The sequence below is a fragment of the Lagenorhynchus albirostris genome, chromosome 16 (genome assembly GCF_949774975.1).
Source record: "Lagenorhynchus albirostris chromosome 16, mLagAlb1.1, whole genome shotgun sequence".
NCBI lineage: Eukaryota > Metazoa > Chordata > Mammalia > Artiodactyla > Delphinidae > Lagenorhynchus > Lagenorhynchus albirostris.
In genome coordinates, this window is record NC_083110.1 from 58,475,851 (window position 1) to 58,501,057 (window position 25,207).

Consider the following 25,207-nt stretch of genomic DNA (forward strand, 5'->3'; position numbering starts at 1 on the left):
GATCCTAGGTCCCTGACCAGGGATCAAACCGGGGCCCCTGCATTGGCAGCGTGGAGTCTTAACCACTGGACCACCAGGGAAGTCTCTGCAGTTGTCTTTTTTAAGAGTGCCAGGTTACTTTACAAAAGTAACTTATTTTCCAACACCCTTTGGAATTACCATACCGCTTTCCTTTTCTTTGCTAAACTGTGGAAATCTAGTACTTCCGCCACATTCAAGATGGTGGCACCAGAATTAGACTTTTCAACACACGTCTTGGATGGCCCCGCCCCTGATCAGAGCTGCTTCCGCCACTCTCTGCGCAGCGGGACGCATTTACGCCGCCTCGTAGCACTCAAGATGGCCCGGGTTCCTCCTACTTTCCATTGGCTGGAGTTCTCCAGTTTTCCGTCTTCGCGAGGGGGCGGGACTTCTATTTGATCGACATCTTTCTTGACCAATGGACGAAGGGCAAGGGCCAATGACGCGCTGGAATTGGAGAACCATCCAAGTGTCTGGGAGGGCGTTTGGGCTGGGGCGGGGTGGAGCGGAGCCGGAAGCGGGAGGGGAGAGTGAAACAGGAAAAGAAGGGAAGAAGGAAGAAGAGGGAAGAGGAGGAGAGGGAGGAGGAGGAGGGAGGTGGCGGCGCCGTGGCGGAGGAGCAGGAGCAGGAGGGGGATGGAGAGGAGAAGGCTCCTGGGTGGCATGGCGCTCCTGCTCCTCCAGGCGCTGCCCAGCCCCCTGTCAGCCAGGGCTGAACCCCCGCAGGTAAGGGGGAGGGGGTGTCCGGGCCAGGCTGGGGCCTGGGGGGCGTCGAGGCCTGGCTGGAGGGGGCTGAAGGAATGTTGTTGCCAAGAGTTGCGGGGTCCCGAGAGGGGCACCCATGCCTGGAGTGGACAGGGTCTAAGGGGGCGTCGGTGTTTAGCTGAGGGACACCTGTGACGGTTTTGGTGTCACGGAGGTGGCAGAGGCATGGTGCCAAGAGAGTGAGGGGCCTTTGAGACGGCAGTTAGGTCAGGTGGGCTGGCATGACTGTGACTGGATAGTGGCGCAAGCGGGATCATGTGGGGTGCATTCGTGTCCTCCAGTGGAGCAGGTCTCCAAAGCAGCGATGCCGCGTGTATGTCTGTGCGGGTAGGGGTACGTGGGTGATTGAGCGGGCTTGAGAGGGAGGAGGGGCTGGCTGAGAGGATATCTATTTCAAGCTGGACCTGGGAAAGTTGTAGGGGCCTCTTGGCCCCATTTTTACTGGTGTTGGAGGCAGGACTCTTGGAAGGCAAGTGAGATGAAGTAGACTGGGACCGCTCAGCAGCAGGGCACACTTGAGCTGTAACAAGCTCTTACTATCAGGTTGGCTGGCCTGGGGAGCCGGTCACTGATGCTGATCTGGGCCAGCTGCGGGTTTTGAGCAAAGGGTCGTGCTGATGCCAATACGGGCAACAAATGGAGCACCCCAGCTTTTCTTGCTAAGTGGCTTGTGCTGATTTTAGCGCCGCTGGCATTTCGAAACCCAAATGGGAGCGTTACTCCTGGCGCCAGGTTGGGTGGGGTGCAGTAGGGGGGAATCACCCCTCCTTCCCTTCCTTGCATTTGGCAAGGCTTTACCATTCTGTTTTCTTCAGTTTCTGTTCCCTTCAGTGTCTTTTCAGAAGGGCATATACAGACACACACAGAGCAAGATGGCAGACTTTATACAGCTTAGCACTTGAACTTTGTGTTGTGGTCAAGAGTAGAAGCAGAATGCCAGCAAAAAGCCTTATCTTTTTTCCTAGGAGTTTATGAGCATCATGTTATGCCCATTAGTATCCTCTATTTAAAACATTAATTTTTCAGGTGAGATGAACTTTATATAAACTGTTTAAAACCGTTTAACCATTTTAAAGTGAACAATTCAGTGGTGTTTAGTGCATTCGCAATATTGAGCAACCACTGCCTCTGTCTAGTTCCAAAACATTTTATCACCTGGGGAGAAAACCCTGTACAAGCAGTTCCTCCCTGTTCCCCCTTCCCCCAGCCCTTGGCAACCACCAGTCTGCTTTACATGTCTATGGATTTATCTATTGAGGATATTTCATATAAATGGAATCTTACAATACCTTTTGTATCTGGCTTTTTTTTTGTTTTTTAACCTTTTGTATCTGGTGTCTCTCCCTTAGCATAATGTTCTCAAGGTTTATCCATGTTGTAGCATGTAATTCATTCCTTTTTATGGCTGAATAATACTCCGTTGTGTTCCATAATTTGTTTATTCATTTATCTGTGGACGTATCATCTGCTTTTCCCAAAGAATATATTTATGTTTATTGGAAATAACATGTGAAAGGAATAGAGCTCATTTTCTGTCCCAGTACATTCCTTTTTCTAGGGCTGGGGCTCTTCTGTTTTAGGCTTTGTTGAGGTTCTTTGTTTTCTCAGTTAAAATCATGAAGTGGCAAGAGAAATAAATTTCCTTTATTAGAAAATTTACAAAGCTAAGATATAGATGTTGAGAGAATAAAATATAGAACAAACTGTTGCTTTTCCTTTGCACCTGCACCTTTCTGTAAGTATCTTTAAAGGCTGTTTCCAATAACCAGTAATTAACATTGCTAGGGGGTTGATTTAGGAATGGTGCAGGCTTTGGAGCCTTTTGAGGTGGGTGCCCTGGGCCTGTGGACTACATCTCCCCATTGGAGAGCAGTGGTGGGAACCAGATCCATTTCTTTAGCAGGAAGGATGGAAAGTGGAGGTTCCTTCCCAGGTCATGGAAGCCTGGGACGTGGAGAGAAGGTTTGGGTGGGGATCTTCAGTGTCATGCCCTAATTGCAGCTTGTGGATCACAGACCGTTTTGTTATCATTTCTCTGGCACTTCCGATACTTACTTGGGGGACAGGGTGGCTTTTGTACTTTGGTCCATTTGAATGGATGCTAGCACTGGCCAGCAGCTATTATGTGGTTACAGTTCCTGCAGAGAAGGGAAAGTTTTTAAAATGAGTAGGCTCTCTCCTTCTAACCCCCTTCCCCCTAACACTCCTAACCCCATCTCATAGCCTGTCTCTTTCTCCAGCCGAGTCTCAGTATCTATAGTGAGAATTGTGTTTTGAATTTTAACCTTTGGAATGGAAGTTACTCTATAATTATTAACTCTGAATCCGCCACAATTTAGTCAATTTAGATTTTGTTTTGTTTTTGTTGATTTTTGGCTTGCAGAAATCAGTGAAGGAAAAAAATTTAGAGACCATTTTGGCTTAGGATGTACTTCAGGTACTCACTGTCCGTATTTCAACAAGTGGCTTCTAGCTAGCTCCCAATTGAGGAGGACTCTCTGTACTCCGTCTGTATTGAAAATTGTATGGGTACCTCACTGCATTTTTTTCCCTTGAAATGTCTCTATCAAGTACAGTCTTTTTTTTTTTTTTTTTTTTTTTTTGTGGTACATGGGCCTCTCACTGTTGGGTACATGGGCCTCTCACTGTTGTGGCCTCTCCCGTTGCAGAGCACAGGCTCTGGATGCGCAGGCTCAGCGGCCATGGCTCACGGACCCATCCGCTCCGCGGCATGTGGGATCTTCCCGGACCTGGGCACGAACCCGTGTCCCCTGCATCGGCAGGCGGACTCTCAACCACTGCGCCACCAGGGAAGCCCAGTCTTTTTTTTTTTTAATTAAAGTATAGTTAATTTACAATGTGTTAATTTCTGGTGTACAGCAAAGTGATTCAGTTTTATATATATGTATATATGTATGTATATACATATATTCTTTTTCATAATACAATCTTTTTTTTACACATGCATTTAATATCAAATATATGATATTAGGCAGCTTGCTTTCCCTGGTTCCAGCTCTGCACTAGAACAGTTTTCTTGCCATCCTGACCCAAATAATTTCATCAGTTTAACTCCATTCTGTGATTAGGAACTTAGACTTAATTCTCCTATGGGTCATTGCAACTCAGATGTGATTCCTTGAATCCATAGAGAATAAAAAAGCAATAGAGTCTCCAAACAGTAAGGCCTTGGCATTTGTCTCTTCCAGTTAAATTATGATGGGATATGCGGAGTTTCTTTCTTTCTCTTGTTGGTTAGATTCAACAGAAAAATCTGACTGTAGTATTTAAAGTAAAGTTTTAGGAGAAATGTCTTTTTCAATAAAGTGATCCAGCCGATGGGCTGGGCACAGATCTGTAGAGATGCAGTCCTTGCCCTTCCTCTTCCATGCTTAAAACTTTGAGTTGGAAGGGGGCCCTGGTTCATGATATTTTTTCTTCCCCTCACACCCTCCAATAGTATACCCCTTCCGCCCCACCTTTACTCTCCTCCATTGCCCCAGTTTTCAGTCCAGAAGCCCTGCTCCACTCTTCTTTCCTAAATATGGCATTTCAGTGTGACCACCCTTATTCCTTGTAGAATAGTGGGATATGAGACTTTCAGATTCTTACCCTCTTTCTTTCACTTTCTTAGTCTGTTTTATACACCAAAGTGAGCAATTGTCTAAAGTTAACACCATGAGTTGCTGTAAATCCTTTGAGTAGAATCCAACAAACGTTTACCAAAATGTTCATTCTTTGCAGCAGGCTATTATTATTCCTAGGCACTGGGAACCCTCAAACAAGTAGCAGAATCCCTGTCCTCAAGGAGCTAATAATCCTGTGGGAAAGACAGATAATATCCACTGATATGTAATCTGGAGGGATCAGCGCTGTAATGGAAGTGCAAGCAAAGGATGGTGGGAACAACGGCTAGGGCTGGGGGAAGGTGGGGATTTAGGGAAGGTTTCATAGAGGGAGAGGCATTTGGACAGGGCTTTCAAGGTTGATAAGGATAGGTAGGATGTCTGTGGACTAGGAAGGGGGAAAGTTTATTCCGGCATGAAAGAGTGAAAATGGAGCTTTTAGAAGTGGCACATAGTCTGTGGTGGAAGCTTTGCCTGTGGGTGTGCAGAGGACTGTGAGAATAGCTTGAGACTTGAAAGGTGAGCTGCAATTAGACGATAAGGAGGGCTTTTATCCATTTGTCGAAATTCTGCTGACAGTAGAACTTTCTGTGATGTTGGAAATCATCTATATCTGTGCTGTCCATTTTGTAGCCACGTAGCCACATGTGGCTATTGAGTCCTTGAAATGTGGCTAGGATAACTAAGGAACCGAATTTTTAATTAATTAATTAATTAATTAATTTTTGGCTGCGTCAGGTCTTATTGCAACATGCAGGATCATTTGTTGCGGTGCTGGGCTCTTCCTTGCTGCACGTGGGCTTCTCTCTAGTTGTGGTGCATGGGCTCAGTAGTAGCCCCTTGGCATGTGGGATCTTAGTTCCCCAACCAGGGATTGAACCCACATCCCCTGCATTGGAAGGCGGATTCTTAACCACTGGATCACCAGGGAAGTCCTGGAACTGAATTTTTAATGGCATTTAATTTTTTGTATCACCTTTATTGAGTTATAATTCACATGCCAAAAGATTCATCCTCTTAAAGTGTACAGAAAATGTTTTTTTAGTGAGTCAGAGGGTTGTGTGACCATCACCACTATCTGATTTTAGAACATTTTCATCACCCCACAAAGAAACCCCATAGCCATTAGCAGCCCTTCCCCATTACACCCCCTCCTCCCCCAGCCCCTACAATCACTAATCTACTTTCTGTCTCTTTGGATTTGCCCATTCTGGACATTCTGTATAAATGGAATCATACACCATGTGGTCCTTTGTAACTGGCTTCTTTCACTTAGCATAATGTTTTCAAGATTCTTCCATGTTGATGTATTTGTGTATCATCACATGTATCAGTATTTCATTCCTTTTTATGGCCGGTTAATATTCAGTTGCATGAATGTACCACATTTTATTTATCCATTCATCAGTTGATGGACATTTGAGCTGTGTTCCCTTTTGGGCTATTGTGAATAATGCTGCTATGGACATGTGTGTACAAGTTTTTGTGTACACATATATGTTTTTATTTCTCTTGGATATATACCTAATGGTGGAATTGCTGGGTCATATGATAACTCTATGTGTAACCTTTTGAGGAACTGCCAGACTGTTTTCCAAAGTGGTATGATATTCAGTTTTTAATTTAAAGTAAATAGCTATATGTGACTACTGACTACCTGTTAGACAATGTAGATCTAACAGTTTTCCAGTGTGGAGGTGGAATATAGTCTAATGTAGTGGTGAGGTCATGGGCTCTGGGGGCAGATTACCTGAGTTCCAAACTTGATTCTTCCACTTACTATCCTTGAGCAAGTTACTTTAACCTCTTTGTGCCTCAGTTTCCTCATCTATAAAATGGGAATAATAATAGCACATACTTTAGGGACTTCCCTGGTGGTGCAGTGGTTAAGAATCCACCTGCCAATGCAGGGGACATGGGTTCGAGCCCTGGTCTGGGAAGATCCCACATGCCGCGGAGCAACTGAGCCTGTGCACCGCAACTACTGAGCCAGTGCTCTAGAGCCCACGAGCCACAACTACAGAGCCCACATGCCACAAATACTGAAGCCCGCACACCTAGAACCCATGCTCCGCAGCAAGAGAAGCCACCGCCTAGAGAAGCCTGATGCGCCACAACAAAGAGTAGCCCCCACTCGCCGCAACTAGAGAAAGCCTGAACGCAGCAATGAAGACCCAACGCAGCCTAAATAAATAAATAAATAAATAAATAAATAAAAGTAGCACGTACTTTATAGGTTTGTTGGGACCTGAAAAGATATATATGTAAAGCTTTTGGAATATACTTCATGGTTATTAAATATAATAATACTTATCACTGCTATTCTTATTGGTGATCCTCAAGAGTGCATTGTGGTTGGTAAGTTAGTGTCAACTCTCAAACTAGGTTCAGAAACTGAGATTTGGGGAGTTTGGAAGTGACTTCCTTGATGCTGTTCTATATCTGAGTTTAGGTTTGTCCCTGTGATCCTTTACCTATGTAGGTAACTCTTCATGGTGAACCTATGTAGAATAGTCGTTCTCAATTGGAGACAATTTTGCCCCTGCCTGAGGACATTTGTCAGTGTCTGGAAACATTTTTGATTGTCGTAACTCAGGAGCACTACTGGCATCTGTTGTATGAAGGCCAGGGGTGCTGCTAAATGTCCTCAGGGTAGTCCCCCACAACAAAGAATTGTCCTCCCCAAAATGTCAGTAGCGCCAAGGTGGAGAAACCCTTGTGTGGTACTTGCTATCCCCTTACCAGCTCCTGACCAGTATCGTGGGATTTGAGGTCAGCCTTCCTATGAAAAGATGTGTGTGAAATAAGCTCTGATGACAAATTTCAGGTGGGACAGTTTAAAGCTTTAGTGTCCTGAATCCTGATGTCTCTCAGATTTGCTGACATGTGTTACCAGTCAGCTCATCATCGTCAGCCAACATCAACTGTTTTGACAAAAGCACATTTTTTTAGTCTGTGGTTCAGTAAGCAGGTGAGCCTCCCTAAGTCACCCCATCTTAAACCTTCTTTCCTCTCACTTTGGTCTGCCTTTGTGGTTTCACTTTAAGAACGTTTGTCTTCATCCCAGTGGAAGCCTGAGGGCCAGTCACTTTCTTTTCTGTGTCCTCCATGGTCCCACCACCAATCTGAACTGAGTCATGTTCTTAGAACTTTTTCCTTTCCTCATTCCAGATCTTGGCTCTCCTCTCATTTTCGGCCTCACGAATGTTAGTTTGTTCTCACGCACGCTCAGCCTGCAGAAACCGTTAGATGTTCCCAGGTCGCCACGAGGGAAGCTGATGGTCCTGGACTTTACCAGAGCTGTGTCTGGAGGAGAGCCCTCTCTTCCAGGTCCAGGATGTCCCTCATCTGTGGGTGCTGGGCACAAGCTGGCTACTCTGTGGGTGCTGTGGGTAAGTTAGATGGCTTTGGATTCAGAATTCCAACAGCCTTTTGAATGCCTGGCCATCCGTACACCTGAGGGCCTCTTTCTTTCTTGCCTTAAGTTGCTGGACTGACGTTTGAGGGACCATCAGGACCAGGTGGAGCAATGACCAGGTGGGTTCATTCCTTGCCCTACCACCCCAACTGTGGGCCCTGCTGGGGCCACCGACCCCACTATAACCACACAGACAGAGCAGCCACTGGGTGACAGGGAACGGCGACAGCGGGTCTTGGTGACCTGTCCACTCAGCTTCATACAACAGGCTGAGGTCTGCCAGTGGGCACCTCCCTTTTGGCCCATCCTTTGAAGTTCCACTAGGTGGAGCAAAGTCTGGCCAAAAACCCACATGCAAATGTGGAAACCACAAACAAAGAAATACAAATAAATCCAGAACATTGCAACATGGGAGGTAAAGAAAAGGGAAACAAGTCTCATTCTATTGAATTCTGCAGCTTGTTGATACAATTCTGGGCTTTCCCAGTGTGGGAATTAAAATAGGTCATCCTCTCAGACTTGTCAGTCTTGCCTGGATGGGGTTTTTGGGGTTTGGGGGATACTTTTGCTTACTCAGCTACATTCCCATAGCTGGATTTATTTACTTTTGGTTTTCATCTTTCCATACTTTTTTCTGTGGGAAAGCAGATGAGCTGTGTATCTTCTGTTCCTGGTGCCGTCATCACCCTCATAGAGCCACGGCTCAGTTTTGATTCACCATCTTAGGTGTTTTAAAGAATTTAACTTGTTTTGGAAGAGATGAGAGTGAATGTAAGACGTTACAAGAATATTTGTGGTTTGGAAAGGTGGATCCTAGAGTGAAGTTATCAAAACATTTCTGTTTTGATTTTTAAATATGGAGCAAGACAGATCTTACATTGTAACACTGTTTTGTTACACATTCTTGCAGATCAGAGACACGTGCGGTGCATGGAGAAAATGCGGTGCGTGGAGAAAATAATCATATTTTTCAAAATTGTACATACTGCTTTTTGTTCGCCGTTTAAAAATTAATCTTCCTCATCTAAAATTCCACCTGGCAGTTTCACTCCAATCGTATCAAAACCCAACCAAACACAGACACAATGAAAAACACCATAGCTTAGTTTATTGATCAGATTTACACTTTTGTGGTTTATTTGGGAGAGAAAGTTAATATTTGTCTTTCTACACTAGGATGTTGGAGCACGGTAGCTCTTTGGGACTTGAATATAGAGTCGAACAGTGTGAGAAGTTCATCCTGTGTACTTCTTTCTTTTTTTCTTGAGTCCCTTGTCTTTAATTATGCAAATCCCCTTGCTGCTGTTGCTGTGGGTGGGAGCTGGGAGTGGAACACCTGCACCGGCCTGATTTCTCATAAGGACCAATCTGGCTGTCTCTCCAATCCCTTTCTTAGACGCGATTGCTGCCTTTCTTTGGGCTTTGAGGTACCTTTTACCTTTTCACATCAGTTTTTAATTACACAAAAATAACACACGCTCATAACAATGGTAAATAATAGAGAAATACAAAAATACTTAGAGGAAAAAGTGAAAGTTTGTGGTTTGTTGTGTATTTTTGGTTTTTCTGCTTATGCTGCAAATTTATAGATATAGTAATATAACTCCTATGTATAAACTTACATCCACACACATATAAAATACATAAAGTTGTTGGTATGGGTAGGGTTCTTTATTTGTTTTTAAAGCAAAAATGGGATAATTTATATGTAGTACTTTAACAACATGCACCTTTTTTAAAACCTTAATATATTGTAGACTTCTTTTCATATCGCATATATGCCTCTGATTTTTTTTAATGCCTGTAATTACTTTAGACCATGATTTATTTGACTACCCCTCCATAAATGAACATACATTGTGTCCAAGGTATTGCCATTTCAAGCTGTGCAGCAGTGAACATTGTTGCACTTATTTCTTTCTGCAGTTTGCTAGGTTCCTAGAAGTGGAACTGGGGACTATGGGATTATAGGGTATGTACATTTGGAATTTGGGGCCAATAGTGCCAAGTTGCTCCCCAAAATGGCTTTATCAGTTCACATTCCCATCAGTAGCGCATGCAAGGCCTCACTTCCCCACACACATGTGAACATCATTTCTTCACCTGCACCCTCTGTATATCCTTGGAGATGTGCCTTCTGACTCTTAACATGGGCACCTGGGGAACATTTCAGTTTACTTTCTCAAAAGCCTATAGGTCTCTAATTGGCTTAGCTTCCAGTCTCCCTGTCTGCAAACTGGTTGCTCCCTTTGCTATGGAGTAGGATTCACACAAGGGCAGTGAGCCTCTAGCCAGAGGAGGGTAGAAATGCCTGCCCATGTGCTGAAGGAAGTGGTTTGTGGTCCCTGGAAGATGTCAAGCAGGTGGCCTGGAGCTGTTGGCCAATTGCTGTGTGGTACACAAGTCTAATTTCATGCCCGACCTACCACCCCTCCGTGGTGGCCATCCCAGAAGAGACGCCTGGAAGTGGCATTGCTGAGAGTACAGACTCTGGAGCCAGACTGCCTCCATATAACCTTGGACTAGTTAGTTAACTCAGTATCCTCATCTGTAAAATGGGTTAATAGCGCCTAGCCTGTAGGGTTATTGTGAGGGTTAACTGAATTAATACTTGTAAAGCACTTAGAGCAGTGCCTGCCACATAGTAATTACTTGGCAAATGTTAGCCTTTGTTGTTGTTGTTGTTATTAATTATTTTAGCTCTGGGGAACTTTAAGACTTCCCTCTTCCCTTACTGACCCAAGGTTTGTTTTCAGTGGAGGAATTTAAGAATATATTTTGGTTCACTCCTTGTCCAAAATGCACGTGAATCACTTTCCATATCATCAGCCTTGGTGATCAGATGAGAGGTGTTTTTTCAACAACTATTTTCTAATAATAAGATATGAAATTATTTATTCTTAGAGCAGGTAAGTTAGGATATATGCTATTTTTCTGATACACGCACCACTGCAGCCTCTTGAGTGAGGAAAAGAGTCGGGGGTTGTGGTTAGTCGTTCATTCTGACCACAGTGCTGCCACACGCAGATCTGTCTGCTCTCAGCACACAGTGGACTGTACCGAGCTGAGGGACTCCCTCGGGCTTCTTGACACCTGTCCCCAACCTCCATTTGGTACTTCCTGTTCTGAGGTGAGGATGGTTTCTGAGGCTTTTTTTTTTCTTTTTTGTAATACAGCTTTATTGAGAGATAATTCACATACCATAAAATTCACTCTTTTAGAGTATACAATTTAGTGGGTTTTAGTGTATTCACAGGTTTGGACCACCTCACCACTAGGTAATTTCAGAATGTTTTCATCACCCCCAAAAGAAATGCTATATCAGCAGTCATTCCCCCTCTCCCTGCCCCATCCCCCAAGTCGCTGGCAACCAATAATCTGCTTTCTGTCTCTGTCCATTATGGACATTTCATGTAAATGGAATCATATACCATGTGCTATTTTGTGAGTGCCTTCTTTCACTTAGCATAGTATTTTCAAAGTTCATCCATGTTGTAACATGTATCACTATGTCATTCCTTTTTATGGCCGATAAATATTCCTCTGTCTGGTTGTAACACATTTAGTCCTCAATTGATGGATATTTGGGCTTTTTTCACTTTGGGGCTATTATGAATAATGCTGCTTTGAACATGAATATACAGTTTTTGAGTGGACATATGTTTTCATTCTCATGAGTATACACTTAGAAGTAGAATTGCTGGGTCATATCGTCACTCTATGTTTAACTTTTGAGGAACTGCCAGAAAACACTATGTTTTCCATAGTGGCTGCACCATTATATATCTCCGCTAGCAATGTATGAGGGTTTCAGTTTCTCCACATCCTCGTCAATACTGTCTTTTTAAAAATCATAACCATCCTAGTGGGTGTGAAGTAGTATCCCACTGTGGTTTTGATTTGTATTTCCCTAATAACTAGTAATGTTGAACATCTTTTTGTGTTCTTTTTTTGTTTGTTTTTGGTGGGTTTTTTTTTTTTTTGGTTTGTTTGTTTGTTTTTTGGTTTTATTGGCCATGCCATGCGGCACGTAGGATCTTAGTTCCCCGACCAGGGATTGAACCCCTGCCCCCTGCATTGGAAGCTCAGAGTCTTAACCACTGGACTGCCAGGGGAGTCCCCTTTTTGTGTTCTTACTGGCCATTTGTATATATTCTTTGGAGAAATGCCTATTCAATCCTTTGTTTGTTTTAAAGGCCCTTATCTGACTGACAGGACAGTGGTCTTCCCACGGAATCCCAGTGAGTGACTGTCCAAGGGGAGGTTTTCCTTTAAACTAGACTTTGTCAGAGCTCTGGCACTCTAGACCTAGCCATGCTAACATCTCTTCTCATGACCCTGGACCAATTACTTTACCTCTCTGAGCTTTCATTACTTCTATCAGCATCTCCCAGAGACGGGTCCGAGGCAGCCTTTCTGCTGTAAGAGGAAGAGGCCCTCGTGGTCCCAGAAGTCTACCATTTCTCGTGGAGATTCATGACGCACATGCTTTACGGTTAAGCCTCGGAAGAGTCTCACAGTTAAGAGACGTATATGAATCCCTTATCAGATAAATGATTTGCAAATATTTCCTCCCAATCTGTCTTTTTTTTCACTTTCTTGATGGTGTCCTTTGAAGTACAACTGTTTTTAATTTTGATGAATTCCAGTTTATCTGTGTTTTTCTTTTGTTGCTTGAGCTTTTGGTGTTCCCTATTTGTTTTAAGGGCTCTGTAAAACTTAATATTATTTAGGGTCAAAAATGGACATTATTCAGAATAGAATCCTTTAATTTTTTTTTTTATTATGGAGTATTTTAAACATTTACCAAAAAAAAGAGAATGGTATAATGAACCAGCATGTACCCATCTCCCAACCTCAGCGATTTAGTGTCTTGGCCAGTCTTGTTTTATCTATACTGTATCCACTTTCACTTCCATTTATCCCCAGTGAAATTATTTTGAAGCAGATTTCAGACTTCATATCATCTCAACCATAAATAGTTCTGTTTGAATCTCTAAAAGATAAAAGGACTATGGTCCCGAACATAACCACCCTCCCATATCACACCCTAAAAAATTGACAATAATTCCTTAATGTTACAGGAGAGGATCTTGTGTGTGAGAATTTAATTTGGATCTAGGGGTAAAAATACTATTAGAAAATTCAGCTAATTATGATAGTTCTTCAGTTTTCGTGAGTAATTAACCCTGTGTCACACTACTTTAAAAAAGTTACTCCCCAGTGACACGCTTCAATCCTATGAGTATCAAAAGTGCTCTTCCAACCACAGCTTTTTCTTTTTTACTTGAACAGATCTAGTGGTGAAGCTTTAATCATAGCAGCCCGCTCCCCCCCTTTTTCCCTCTCAAAACTTTTTTTTTTTTTGGACACATACCCATTTCCAACCTCTTCCCAGTATATAAAGTGAAAGATTAACTTATGACTTTTGCCCTCAATTTCTAGTGTAGGGAGAATTTTTGGAAAAATCCTGTTCTTATCTGAGATTGCACAAATGTTCAGAGAAACCTAGGAAAATGAGGAGACCCTGTTTGCGTATCTTCTCTTTCAGCTCTCCAGGGCCTAGGCTGGGTGTCCCCATCCCGTGTCTGGCTGACCATGCCCACCCTCAAGGTACAGTATTGGCGGGGGGTGGGGGTGGGGGGGTGTCTCATGGCTAATGAGCAATGCTGCTGAGGGAGAGGTGGAACATAGAATTTGGAGGCAAAGAAAGACACCGTAGAGATAATGATGCTATGAACAGATGTTTGGTAAGAGAGGCCGTGCTGTTCGAAATGTAGGAGATTTAGGGTTGAACAGGCTTCTTAATTGTGGGACCCTTCAGAGGCTTAACCGTAAAACACAGGCATCGTGAATCTCCAAAAGGGTCGGTAAACTTCTTTAACCATGTGAGCCTCTTATCGCAGAAATGGCTGCCTCGGAGCGGTCTCTGGGTGATGCTGATAAAAGTACTGAAGGCTCAGAGAGGTGAAGTAATTGGCCCGGGGTCATGAGAATAGGTGGTAGCATGGTAGAGTGCCAGAGCCCTGAAAGAGTCTAGCTTAAAGGAAAATCTGCCCCTAGGCAGTCAATTACTGGGGTTCCATGGGAAGACCTCTGCCTCTTCAGTCAGAAACCCTAGGTCTAGTCCTAGGTCAACTCACACTCCAGACCAGTGTACTGCCCGGCAAGTGGGGATGGTAACTGCCTGGCCCTATCACCAGCTGATATGAGGAACAATGAAAAGGGATATGAAAGTAGTTTATAAACCTGAGATCTCTGCAAGGATGATGCTTTATTGTGTCTCTCATTGGTTAGTGCCACCTTTTCTATAACACTGGGAATTCCCTGGTAGTCCAGTGGTTAGGACCCTGTGCTCCTACTTTCGAGGGCCTGGATTCAATCCCTGGTCGGAGAACTAAGATCCCACAAGCTGCATGGTGTGGCCGAAAAAAAAAATGTAATTCTCAATAATACTGAGCACATCTTGCCAAGAACGTGCATCTTGAGAAAAGTGGACTTTGGAATGTTGGATATAAAATATAAGATATTGGCACCTGCTACTTCTTTTCAGGGAGGGACAGTGACTTGTGCTGACTTCTTGCTGTGACGGGGGATGCTTTCTCAAAGGCCCTTCCAGCGTTTTCCCCCTAAGTTTTCTACTTATAGAGTAGGGTCTTCCTGCCCACTTCTGCGTTGCTGTAGTGCTTTCTTCACGATTTGGACTCCGGGTCAAGGTGTTTTTGAAACTGCTGTCATCCTGTGTTGCCTCACTCTCTGCGGCCTGGGAATCCAGGGTTCAGGTGTGGCCCGTGGTTGGGTGTAATGTGACGGAAGGTCCAGCATCCCTGCATCTGGTGTGATTCCCTCTCCAATTTCACCACCTTCAGTCATCATTTTACTTGGGGTGTGGACATGCATGTTCCAGAAGTTTCACCACTCCCTACAGGTTATGGGAGGGATAAGTTTTCATAAAGTTTTCCGCTGGTATTTTTGACCATGAAATCTTAGACCTGGAGTAGATTTGGTTACCGAACAGCCTAAGGAAGGAGGAGGTGGTATTTGATATACATAAGATCCAGGAACTGAGGGAAGGCCTAGTGCCAGGAGCTGTGTTTCCAACTAGGCCTTTTTTTTTTTTTTTTTTTTGTGGTATGCGGGCCTCTCACTGTTGTGGCCTCTCCCGTTGCGGAGCACAGGCTCCGGACACGCAGGCTCAGCGGCCATGGCTCATGGGCCCAGCCGCTCCGCGGCATGTGGGATCTTCCCAGACCGGGGCACGAACCCTTGTCCCCTGCATCGGCAGGCGGACTCTCAACCTCTGTGCCACCAGGGAAGCCCCCAACTAGGGCTTATTAAGTTTCACAATCCTTTAAGCAAAAAAGGTGACTTCCAGGTGTTGCTAATGGAGTTTCTGGTGAACGGGAGGCAAAACCAGAAGCCGCTTCATCCCATTCCCCATAAAGGAAAAACTGTCATGGGGGCGTTAGATCACATCCCAGCTCTGCCTTGAGGAAGGCAGTTTTGCTTTTGAGATGGCTTAAGTGCTTTAAATTCCTCAGCTGAGAAATTAGATAGCCAGAGGGTTTCGCAATCCCTTCATCAAGCCTCCTGAGCTCAGAGTACCATCCAGGTGCACTCCTTATCTCTTAGCTGTTTTTCAGGTTTCTGTGACCAGAAAAAGTCACCTGCCCAAATGTTTGGGGATTTAGGTGCATTAGCTTCATTTTTACCATATTCTCTTTAGTCATCAGTTCTCTTCATCCATGTAACCAGTTTTTCTTGAGGGCCTGCTTTGTGTGAGGCATTACTTGGTATTGTGAGGGACCCAGAAATGAGAGTTACCCATCTTGCCCTTAAGTTGCTTATACTATAGAAGAGGAGATAGGCCTGAGAATAAATAACTTTGCTGAATTTATGAGCACGTGAAAAAGGTAGTGGTACTACCAAATGTAAAATAGATAGCTAGTGGGAAGCAGCCGCATAGCACAGGGAGATCAGCTCCGTGTTTTGTGACCACCTAGAGGGGTGGGATAGGGAGGGTGGGAGGGAGATGCAAGAGGGAGGAGATATGGGGATATATGTATATGTATAGCTGATTCACTTCGTTATAAAGCAGAAACTAACCATTGTAAAGCAATTATACTCCAATAAAGATGTTAAAAAAAAAAGAGTGGATTTTCCTATAAAATCACAACCAAGATGATCTCTCGCTGGAGAGTGTGCACACTTGCTCTTATGGCTTTGCATCCAGGGGGCCCGGAGCTGCTTCCAGGGACTTAGAGTTGAGGTACCTTTAATAAAATGACCATGATGTTAGCCCTTTCCTTGGGCCTACCACCATTGCACCAAAAGTGGAGTCTCTCTCTACCCTGCCCTAAATTTAAATATAAGTGAAAGATGAAATCAGATTTAGTGGGGACCTTGAAGACTAATTTTCCTAAATGGAATTCTCTTTCCAAGTTACATGTGAGAGTGTATCATGTAGTTGGTGTGACCTAGGTCCCCCCCCCCTTTTTTTCTTATTCCGATCTTTGGTTTAGAGAGCAATTTGTGAGGAGACATGAAATGTTTCTGGGGACAGCCCTGAGTTGTAGCTTGCTGATTTTCATGTAATTCTTGGCTACTTGACAGTTTGGTGAACTGTTTTCAGGGCAGGAAAAATGAACCTAGCATTTTGGTATAAAAACAAACAAGGCTGCTGTTGTACTTGGTAAAGCTGAAGTTGCCGATCCAGCAACAGCACACTAACCATCAGTGACAGCCCCCTGTCAGTGGTGAGTTTCGGAGACCCCTGGACTCTCCAGAGAGGGCAGTAAATGTTTATCCACGAAGGTGATAAATATCAGAGGGGTGATTGATTGTCAGCAGTAAAGGATTTTCTTGTTAGGGGGCAGAGAAACAAGAGGCAGAAGCCTTAGGAAGCTGTTGTAAACTGGTTTCAGCTTCCGCTACTTTGATTTTTCTCTCTTTTTATTTTAAAAAGTTTTTTAAAGTTTATTTGTTGTGATTGTTTATGAGCTATTTCTATATATGTATTTTATTTTATTTATTTTTGGCTGTGTTGGGTCTTCACTGCTGCGCACGGGCTTTCTCTAGTTGCAGCGAGCGGGGGCTACTCTTTGCTGCAGTGCGAGGGCTTCTCACTGTGGTGGCTTCTCTTGTTGTGGAGCACGGGCTCTAGGCACGTAAGCTTCAGTAGTTGCGGTGCGTGGGCACCTAGTTGTGGCTCGCGGGCTCCAGAGCGCGGGCTTGGTAGTTGTGGCACACGGGCTTAGTTGGTCAGCGGCCTGTGAGATCTTCCGTACCAGGGCTCGAACCCGTGTTCCCTGCATTGGCAGGCGGATTCTTAACCACTGCGCCACCAGGATTTTTCTCTCTTTTTAAAAGGCTAAGGCTGTACCATTGCCATGGATGTCTTCTCTCCACCTCCCACATCCCCCCCACAAAGTCAACTTCAAGATTTATCATATTTTAGTAGTAGTCATCAGAAAGAAAAGGTATGCTGGTTACAGGTACTCAGTAAATACACACATGTATGCATTGTACCTCCAGCTGATCTTTGCCCATCGTCTGCCTTTCTCAGATGCCCCGTGTGCCCTTGTTTCCATGCTTTCAGTCATGCTTGGTCCTGCTTAATGTGTTCACCTTCTCCCTGCAAACCCTACATGATTTTTAGTTAGCCATCTCTTGGTAAAACTTTCTTTGGCCATTTTATCCCTCAATAGCTTCCTTTCTTCAAGCCCTTTGTGCATTTACTGCCTCTACTCCTCCCCTCCCATTTGTTGTAGGGTGCCTACGTTTGTCTCTGTGTCTGCTGTCTTTTCTCTCTAACTGTGTAATCGAATAAATCAGTCCTCCAGGGCCAGACCAGTTCATCCAGTGTTGCATCCTTCTCATCTCCATGGTATATCCTGGGTGGCTGGATGCGACTGTGACTGTCATGTCACAGAAGAGGGGGAGGTGACGGGTATAATATCAAAATACTGTCTCCATGCGTGTTCAAGCCATTCTGGAGCCCCACACACCTGGTTGTAATGCTGGCTCCACTGCTTACTAGCTGAGTGTCCTTGAATGATTACCTAACGTCACTGAAGCTCATGTTTTTCATCTGTAAAATATGAGATATCAGCGTAGGTTAAGATCCTCCCTCTCTGAAATGTATCATTTGACATTTAGCAAGTGATTGCAATTGAGGGCTGTTTGCCCAGACAACTTCTGGGAAGACTCAGTACAATAGCAGGAGAGCATCCACAGGTTTTCATGGATGCCTTGTAGAAGAAACAAGCCCTGTGACTTGTAGAACTCCTTGTTCTGCTCGGAGCCCAGGAGAGGTGTGTTTTCTTACCTCGGCAGGCTTGCTACATGTCTGCCTTTGTCCAGCCCCAGGACACAGATAATCTAGTGTTCTTGGTTTCTGGCAGCTGAGCAGTCCTTAACATTTCTACTTGGCAAGGTTCTGCAAATCTTTGTTCTGGGCTTGGAATTCTTCCTATGGCATTCCCCAAAATAATTACTTCAGGATCCTTTTATTGATGCCAAGCCTGGCATTCATGACGTGACGATATCTTGGTTTGACTTTGATTGTGGCGCTCCCATTGGTTTGGGGTTTGGGTTAGTATTCATTTCTGTGTTTTTTGAGTCAACTCTAGGGCAATTAAATGTGCTTGTGCACAACCCGAGAAAGATAAGAAAGGTCTTTTATTTTTATCTTAGATGTTCTGTGTCGACCTAGCAGCCTCTACTCAAAACTCCTGGAAATAAAAAGGCTTTAGGTCTGGAGATTATCTCCTGCCCTAGAAGCCTGGCAGTTGTCCTGTTCTGACAAAACCCTCTTTCTTCAGATTCCTTGATTGCGAAATGAGAAACTCGGGGGCCCTCAACCCTAGTCTCCTTTAGCCTCCACTGGCCAGATGACAAGCACTTCACCAGGTTAGTTGAGATCCAAGGCATGGAAGACCTTCCATGCCAGCTTGCTCCTTGTGTGGGGACCCATTGTGTGTTGGGAACATATGAGAACTTCAGGACTTCCCCAGTCATTTACTTCACAGAGCTCAGCCCCAAAGTGGGTCAGAATGGGAGTCCTGGGGCCCCAGCGCCCTGACTCCACCCTTGGGAACACCACTGTCAGAACCGGTATAAGTGACAGTCTTATAGACAGGATTCCGGAGCACAGACCAGGGACATACATGTCTGCTCAGCGTTCGACTGACCCTCAATTCTGGTTTTTGCCTTATTGGTAACTTCTGGTTTAATATCATGACTCCTGTATTATTGTAAAGGAAAGAGTCTTTAGAACCAGAGACTTCATTCAAATCCTTGCTCTTCCTCTGCCTACTTCCTCTGCTCTTCCTTGGGCAAGGTCTCCATATGCTTCAGTTTCTGCAACTGAACAGTAAAGATAATAATACCTACATCATGGGATTGTTGTCACATTAAGTGAGATGTTGGTTAAATGAAGTCCTAGCACAGAGGCTGGTTTATTGTCAGTAATAAACAAATAACTGTCTCTCCTTGCCTCCTTCCCAGAATTTAAAGATTATAAATGCATAGGCTGCTTAGAAAACGTTGCCAAAAGATTCTTGAAGTACAGTGAAGGAATGAATTCTACTAGCCATGAACATATATGCTTTGCAGTATGTCTTCTTTTTTTTTTTTTTGGTATTAATTTATTTATTTTTGGCTGCGTTGGGTCTTTGTTGCTGTGCGTGGGCTTTCTCTAGTCGCGGTGAGTGGGGGCTACTCTTCGTTGCGGTGTGTGGGCTTCTCATTGTGGTGGCTTCTCTTGTTGCGGAGCACAGGCTCTAGGTGCGCGGGCTTCAGTAGTTGTGGCACGTGGGCTCAGTAGTTGTGGCTTGCGGGCTCTAGAGCTCAGGCTCAGTAGTTGTGGCTCGCGGGCTTAGTTGCTCTGCAGCATGTGGGATCTTCCCGGACCAGGGCTCGAACCTGTGTGCCCTGCATTGGCAGGAGGATTCTTAACCACTGCGCCACCAGGGAAGCCCCGAACACTGTCTTCTTAAATAATAAGTTAATCCAAAGGATTTCCAACATTACTATCTTTGTGAGTTCTCTGAACTGGGAAAGAGAGCTCTGGGTCAGTGGAAGGATGTCTCAGACATTGCTTGGGGCCATAAACAGTTGTTAAACTGAAACATTTTTTTTTTTGAATTTTATTTTATATTTTTATACAGCAGGTTCTTATTATCTATTTTGTACATATTAGTGTATACATGTCAATCCCAATCTCCCAGTTCCCCCCCAGTTCCCCCGCCCCAGTTCATCCCCCTTGGTGTCCATACGTTTGTTCTCTACATTTGTGTCTGTATTTCTGCCTTGCAAACAGGTTTATCTGTTCCATTTTTCTAGATTCCACATATATGCGTTAATATACGATATTTGTTTTTCTCTTTCTGACTTACTTCACTCTGTATGACAGTCTCTAGGCCCATCCACATGTCTACAAATGACCCAATTTTGTTCCTTTTTATGGCTGAGTAATATTCCATTGTATATATGTACCACATCTTCTTTATCCATTCATCTGTCGATGGACATTTAGGTTGCTTCCATGACCCGGCTATTGTAAATAGTGCTGCAGTGAACATTGGTATGCATGTGTCTTTTTTGAATTATGGTTTTCTCTGGGTATATGCCCAGTAGTGGGATTAAATTGCAACATTTTGACAACATGATCCTGCTCCATCCCAGTTTAGTGTGACTCTTCCTTTTTTTTTTTTTTTTTTTAAATTGGTGAATTCAGCGTTGAATTAAATTCTGCATTGTCAGGCAGATGACCAAAACGTTTGAAGAAGGATTTGACTTAGCTTTGGTCCACCATGTATGAACCTGGATCACTTACATAAAAGAACCCTTTTTTCTCAGACTAGCAGAAATTGCTGATTATCCTCTTGCCTCTTAAATCCCCAAATTGACTGCTGTGTCCCTGGGTTATAATATTTGTAGAGCATGGAGAAAAGTGAACTCGCCTTCCTGGGAATGCCTGCATTTGCCAATTCAGCTTCTTTTTCTCCTCATCCCCCAAATCTTAGCGCTCAGTGAGGGTTGGTCAGGGACTAGGGGCAAGGAAAAGTAGATCAGTGAGAAAGAAGCCATTCTCAGTGATCACTTTGTTAGAGTATATGGTGTTGTGCTCGGTGTAATGTTTTGGGTTTAATGCTGTCTTGCACAAGGAACTTACAATCTTATAAGAAGATAAAAGTAGGCAGATGCTGATTAGAAACGCTGTCTTGAGTAGCATCCATAAAAGGATGATTCATTAGGTTGGGAGGAAATTGGGCCGCCTATGTTGCAATTTTGATAATTTAGCTTGCACTTTCACAAGATTATTTTTGGATTTCTAATAATTTTGTTGCAGTTCCACTTATTCAGAGATGACTGCTGATAAATATTATTTGGAAATGTGGAATGTTTCCTTTGCCCATTAGAGCAAGGGTTCTTGACTGTTTTGCTCATGGCGGTACCTCCAGCACCTAGACCAGTGCCCTGGCACGCTGTGGGCATTCAATAGGTGTGGAATGAATGAATGAATAAGTACACTTATGCCATGTACTCTTTCTGTAGAGCTGCAGGTGTCACCTAACTCTCTCTTGTTAGGTAGGTTCAGACCAGAGTTGCCCAGGAGGGGCTGAGGATGCCCCTTCCTCCAGTTTGATTGTCAAAGTTAATAATGCTGCATGTGTTTTGGGATGGTCGGCGGTTGCCAGGGAACTGAGGAAATGAAAGGAGGGCGTTGGAAGCAGCCTCTTCTTTCTTGTGCCTCGATGTCCAGGCCTGCCTCGATGTCCAGGCCTGCCTGTCTGGCAGTTCGGCCTGTATGTGAGGGTAGCAGCAAGGCATGGGATAGACTGGATGACCGTGTCTTGAGAATACATATTTGCTGAAGAATGGCTCCCTAGTCCCCAAACACCTGCAGCAGCAGAAGCCACTTCACCCCTCTTCCCTTCTGCAAAGCAATGAGGCTGTGAGTCATTTTTCTGTGAGCCTCCAGGATATGGCCCAGCTGGCTTGGCTCATTCGTTTCCTTGTCAGGAAAGTCGATGTGACCTTGACCGTCAGTAGACCTGCAGCAAGCACATTTTGTGTCTGGCTGGATTCACTAAGTACTTTTGGCAACTCACCTTGCTGTAAGTGTTACGTACTGCTAATTTATTGTCCTAGGTGGAGGTGAAAGATACTAATTTGCAAGAATCATTTCTGACTTACCTGGGTCTGCTCAGCACAGTGCCAGTCCCATGGGGGCCTTTGATAAGTATCACTGAAAGAAAATTGTTGCAGAAAGTAAAAAGAAAGGAGATATACTTGCTTTGAGTGACAGAAATATAATTATTAGAAAGTAACTTTGGGTTCATAAAGTTCCTCTGAAGATTGTTCTCCTTGAGAGTCATTTCTGCAAGTCCAAATCCAAACACGGACCTTAGCTAGTGTTGTCCTTGGTGGAGGATTCAGGACTGGAGGGAGCGACTGTGACCTGCTGTTGAGGGAACAGTGGCCAGACGAGAGTTGGCTTATACCACTGACTGGGAGAAGTCAGATGAGGACGCCAACCTTATAGAGAGCCGTTTTCTCCATAAACTGAGCTTAGAGAAGAAAGCCTGACAAACCTAAGGTGGTGAACTTTTCAGAAGCAAGAGTTGGTTTAAATATAGATGATCTGCTTCACTGGCAACTTGGAGGCAGCCGTGGGACTTGTTGTACCTTTTGTAAGACAAGTGAGGAAAGATGTTGGCACCTGTACACACAGTTTGTTTATGAAATATAAACTCTCCTGTCGAAGCGAGGGCTTGAGAGGTCAGCGCCCAAGGTAGCAGGTCCTGCCTTCGCTGGGGGAGGGGTGCCTCTCCAACCTGTCTCTGAATTGCATCCATCCCTAGAGAAAGTTGAAACAACCAGGCCAGAGTGCACGTTTATTGAGCACCAGCTCTGGCAGGGGTGGGGGGAGGAAAAGTTTCTGTGAAACTGACAGCCCCTGGCCTCCTTTTCTTTCCCAAGGAGGAGAAACAAGACCTTGGGAGCTATTAGAATCCAGTCGTTATTCAGAGAAGTGTAGCTCTGTTCAGCCTTAGAGCCTTGATTTATGTACAGCCCAGCCTGCTCAGAGCCGATGGGAGCGGGCAGCGGGCAGCAGCCCCCATCCTCCTCCTGCTGTGGGCTCCAGCCCTAGGTGGGTCCAGGGCAGGCCTTCGTAGGTTTGCAGCACATCCTTCTCAGTATTCCACAGCAGCAGCTGTCTGGAGTTTTTTCTGCCGTGCCTGAACTGATGTCATTTCCCCCTTGGCAGACAGCTTCAGCTTTGCTGCGTCTGAGATATGTCACGAGAAAGTGGGGGTGGGTCGGAGCCAGGCGGGGGGGTGGGAGGCTGGTGGGGGGAAGCAGTGAGGAGAGCAGGAGGCAGAGTGCCTGCTTGGTCCCAGGAGTCTGTTTACTTTCTCTTCTTTGCTAAGGAAGGCCGGTTAACCGGGACTGCTGAGTACCAGGCCCACCAGGGAAAATGCTCATTCCAAGACCTTAACTTTTAAAAAGCCCTTTTTTCCCAACGTTAGTGTGGACGATGCTCTTGCAGGATGCCTTTCCTTTTGGGTCTTAGACAGGTAATGGAACGGGTGGTCCGTGGATCGGGTTCGGGAAGGGAAGAAGGGTGGGAGTTTATCATCCTGCTGCTTTGGGCGGAGGGAACCTTTTAGAAAATGTCTTGCAGTTAAAACAGGCCAGCTCCCACAGAATTTTCCAGGCTTCCTTTCCTGCCTGCTAGTTGCTCCTTATTCCCAGAGCCACCGTGTCTTAACCCCCTACCTCACTGAGGTCTCTCTGGGGCCCTCCGTTCTGATTTTCCATTAGCACCATAAAACCGTTACCAAAGCCTTAGGGAGGAAACAGTTGAGTGAGGCTGGGGAGGGGGAGAGGCAGAGCGGGATTCTTGATCAAAACCCCTTTTATTCCGTCTCCATTTTGATTTGGCTAGTTAGCAGAGATTTCTTCACAGTTCCCTGGTTCTGAAGAGATTCTGAGTTGGGGTCGGGGCCTTCTTTTACAGGGTAGGGCGCCCGGAGGCTTTCTCCTCCTCAGCGTGTGGTCAGGGCTGTGTGACTGAGGGACAGCCTGAATGCCTCAGAGGGGTGGGGGTGGCACTGACCACATTTTGGCCTTCCTGACCGATTTTTCAAAGCCAGCAGACCCCTGTGGCAGAAACTCGATTGCTTTGCACGCGGCTGTTTGAAGTAGGGGCACTGAATTATAGCCGATAACCTGGTGTGGAATGAGAAAACAGTAGCGAGCGACCAACTGCGGTCTTCTGAGAACACAGCTGTTGCCAACTATTTGTTCCAGGGCTTCTGAGAGCTGGCCACCCCTGCCCCCTCTTTGGTCTGAGAGGCACGTCTGTATCGGAATGTGTAACTGTAACCAGTGGCGGCTGTAAGAGGGGGTGGGGACAGACACACACCCTCTACTGCCTGTTCCTGGGGGAGGAAAAGCCACAGATGTGATCAAACCAGAAGGCTTAGCAAAGAAAGTCACTGCTAGGGACTGCTGGTTTAACCTCACTCTTAGAAAAGTGCTAGTCTCCCTTGGATTGCCAGAAATTCTTTTAAAAGTAAGCTTTTCTGAAAAGCTCCGCACGTTCCATTACTGCCCTTGTTAATCTTCAGAGTTCCTTTGATGCAGCTGATAGGCAGAGCGTTGGGGGCCCTTTTTGAGCACCTCCTCTGCCCCTCAAGAAAGGCTGTCCTTTTAACCCATGGGCAGAGTAAGCCCTGGCAAGGATTTTGAGCAGCGTTGGAAATAGGATGGATGAAGCATCCCATGTTATGTCAGCAGGCAGGGGATAGCGGCTGGAAACTGCCTGATACAGTGGAAAGAGCAGGGCTGGGGAACCAGAAAGACCCAAGTCTATATCCTGGCTCCCCACCTGGGTCTCAGAGGCTGCTTAACTGCTCTGAACCTCATCTTTGAAATGGAAACAATAAAACCTACTGGAAGAGTCATTGGGAAGATTTCACAAAAGAATATTTAAAGCACTAGCACCTTGGCTGACTGAGAATAGGCATTTAGCAAAAAACGTAAGGAAACAAGAAGCTAGAGGACTGGTTCCTTTACAGAGATGAAGGATATAGTAGGCAGGAGCTCTTGCCCTGGGATTTGGTCATTGTGCATTGACTGAGACTTGGGAGGCCGCTACTTACCGTACCAGTGTAATTTACTATCAGTCTTGCTCGTGTCCAGTAACCTCTGCTCAGTTAAGTGAAAGGATGCAGAGGTAGGTGGAGTGAAGAACTGGGTTGGTTGTGGGGAGCATCTCAGAGGATCCACAGCAGGTGAATCTTTGTTCTTGTTTCTGAACGGGTTCCTGATAGAGGGCCGAACTAGAGGACCTCTTGAGGCC

At 45.0% G+C, this 25,207-nt stretch overlaps 1 protein-coding gene across 9 annotated transcripts in view; it reads left to right on the forward strand.

The window, feature by feature from the left end:
• Positions 1–575: 575 nt before the first annotated feature.
• WBP1L (WW domain binding protein 1 like) overlaps positions 576–25,207 on the forward strand; it is a 59,128-nt gene continuing 34,496 nt past the window's right edge. Inside the window, exons 1-6 of one of the 9 annotated variants that reach the window (XM_060127192.1) lie at positions 576–747; positions 7,287–7,383; positions 7,584–7,804; positions 7,898–7,949; positions 9,007–9,074; positions 13,382–13,443. In XM_060127192.1, coding sequence (XP_059983175.1) covers positions 7,750–7,804; positions 7,898–7,949; positions 9,007–9,074; positions 13,382–13,443 — 237 coding nt within the window. In that variant the 5' untranslated portion in view covers positions 576–747; positions 7,287–7,383; positions 7,584–7,749. Of the gene's footprint in view, positions 748–7,286; positions 7,384–7,583; positions 7,805–7,897; positions 7,950–8,740; positions 8,775–9,006; positions 9,075–12,026; positions 12,072–13,381; positions 13,444–23,261; positions 23,418–25,207 lie in introns of those variants that run through there. The other 8 variants (XM_060127197.1, XM_060127191.1, XM_060127194.1 and 5 more) reach the window with 8 other exon arrangements.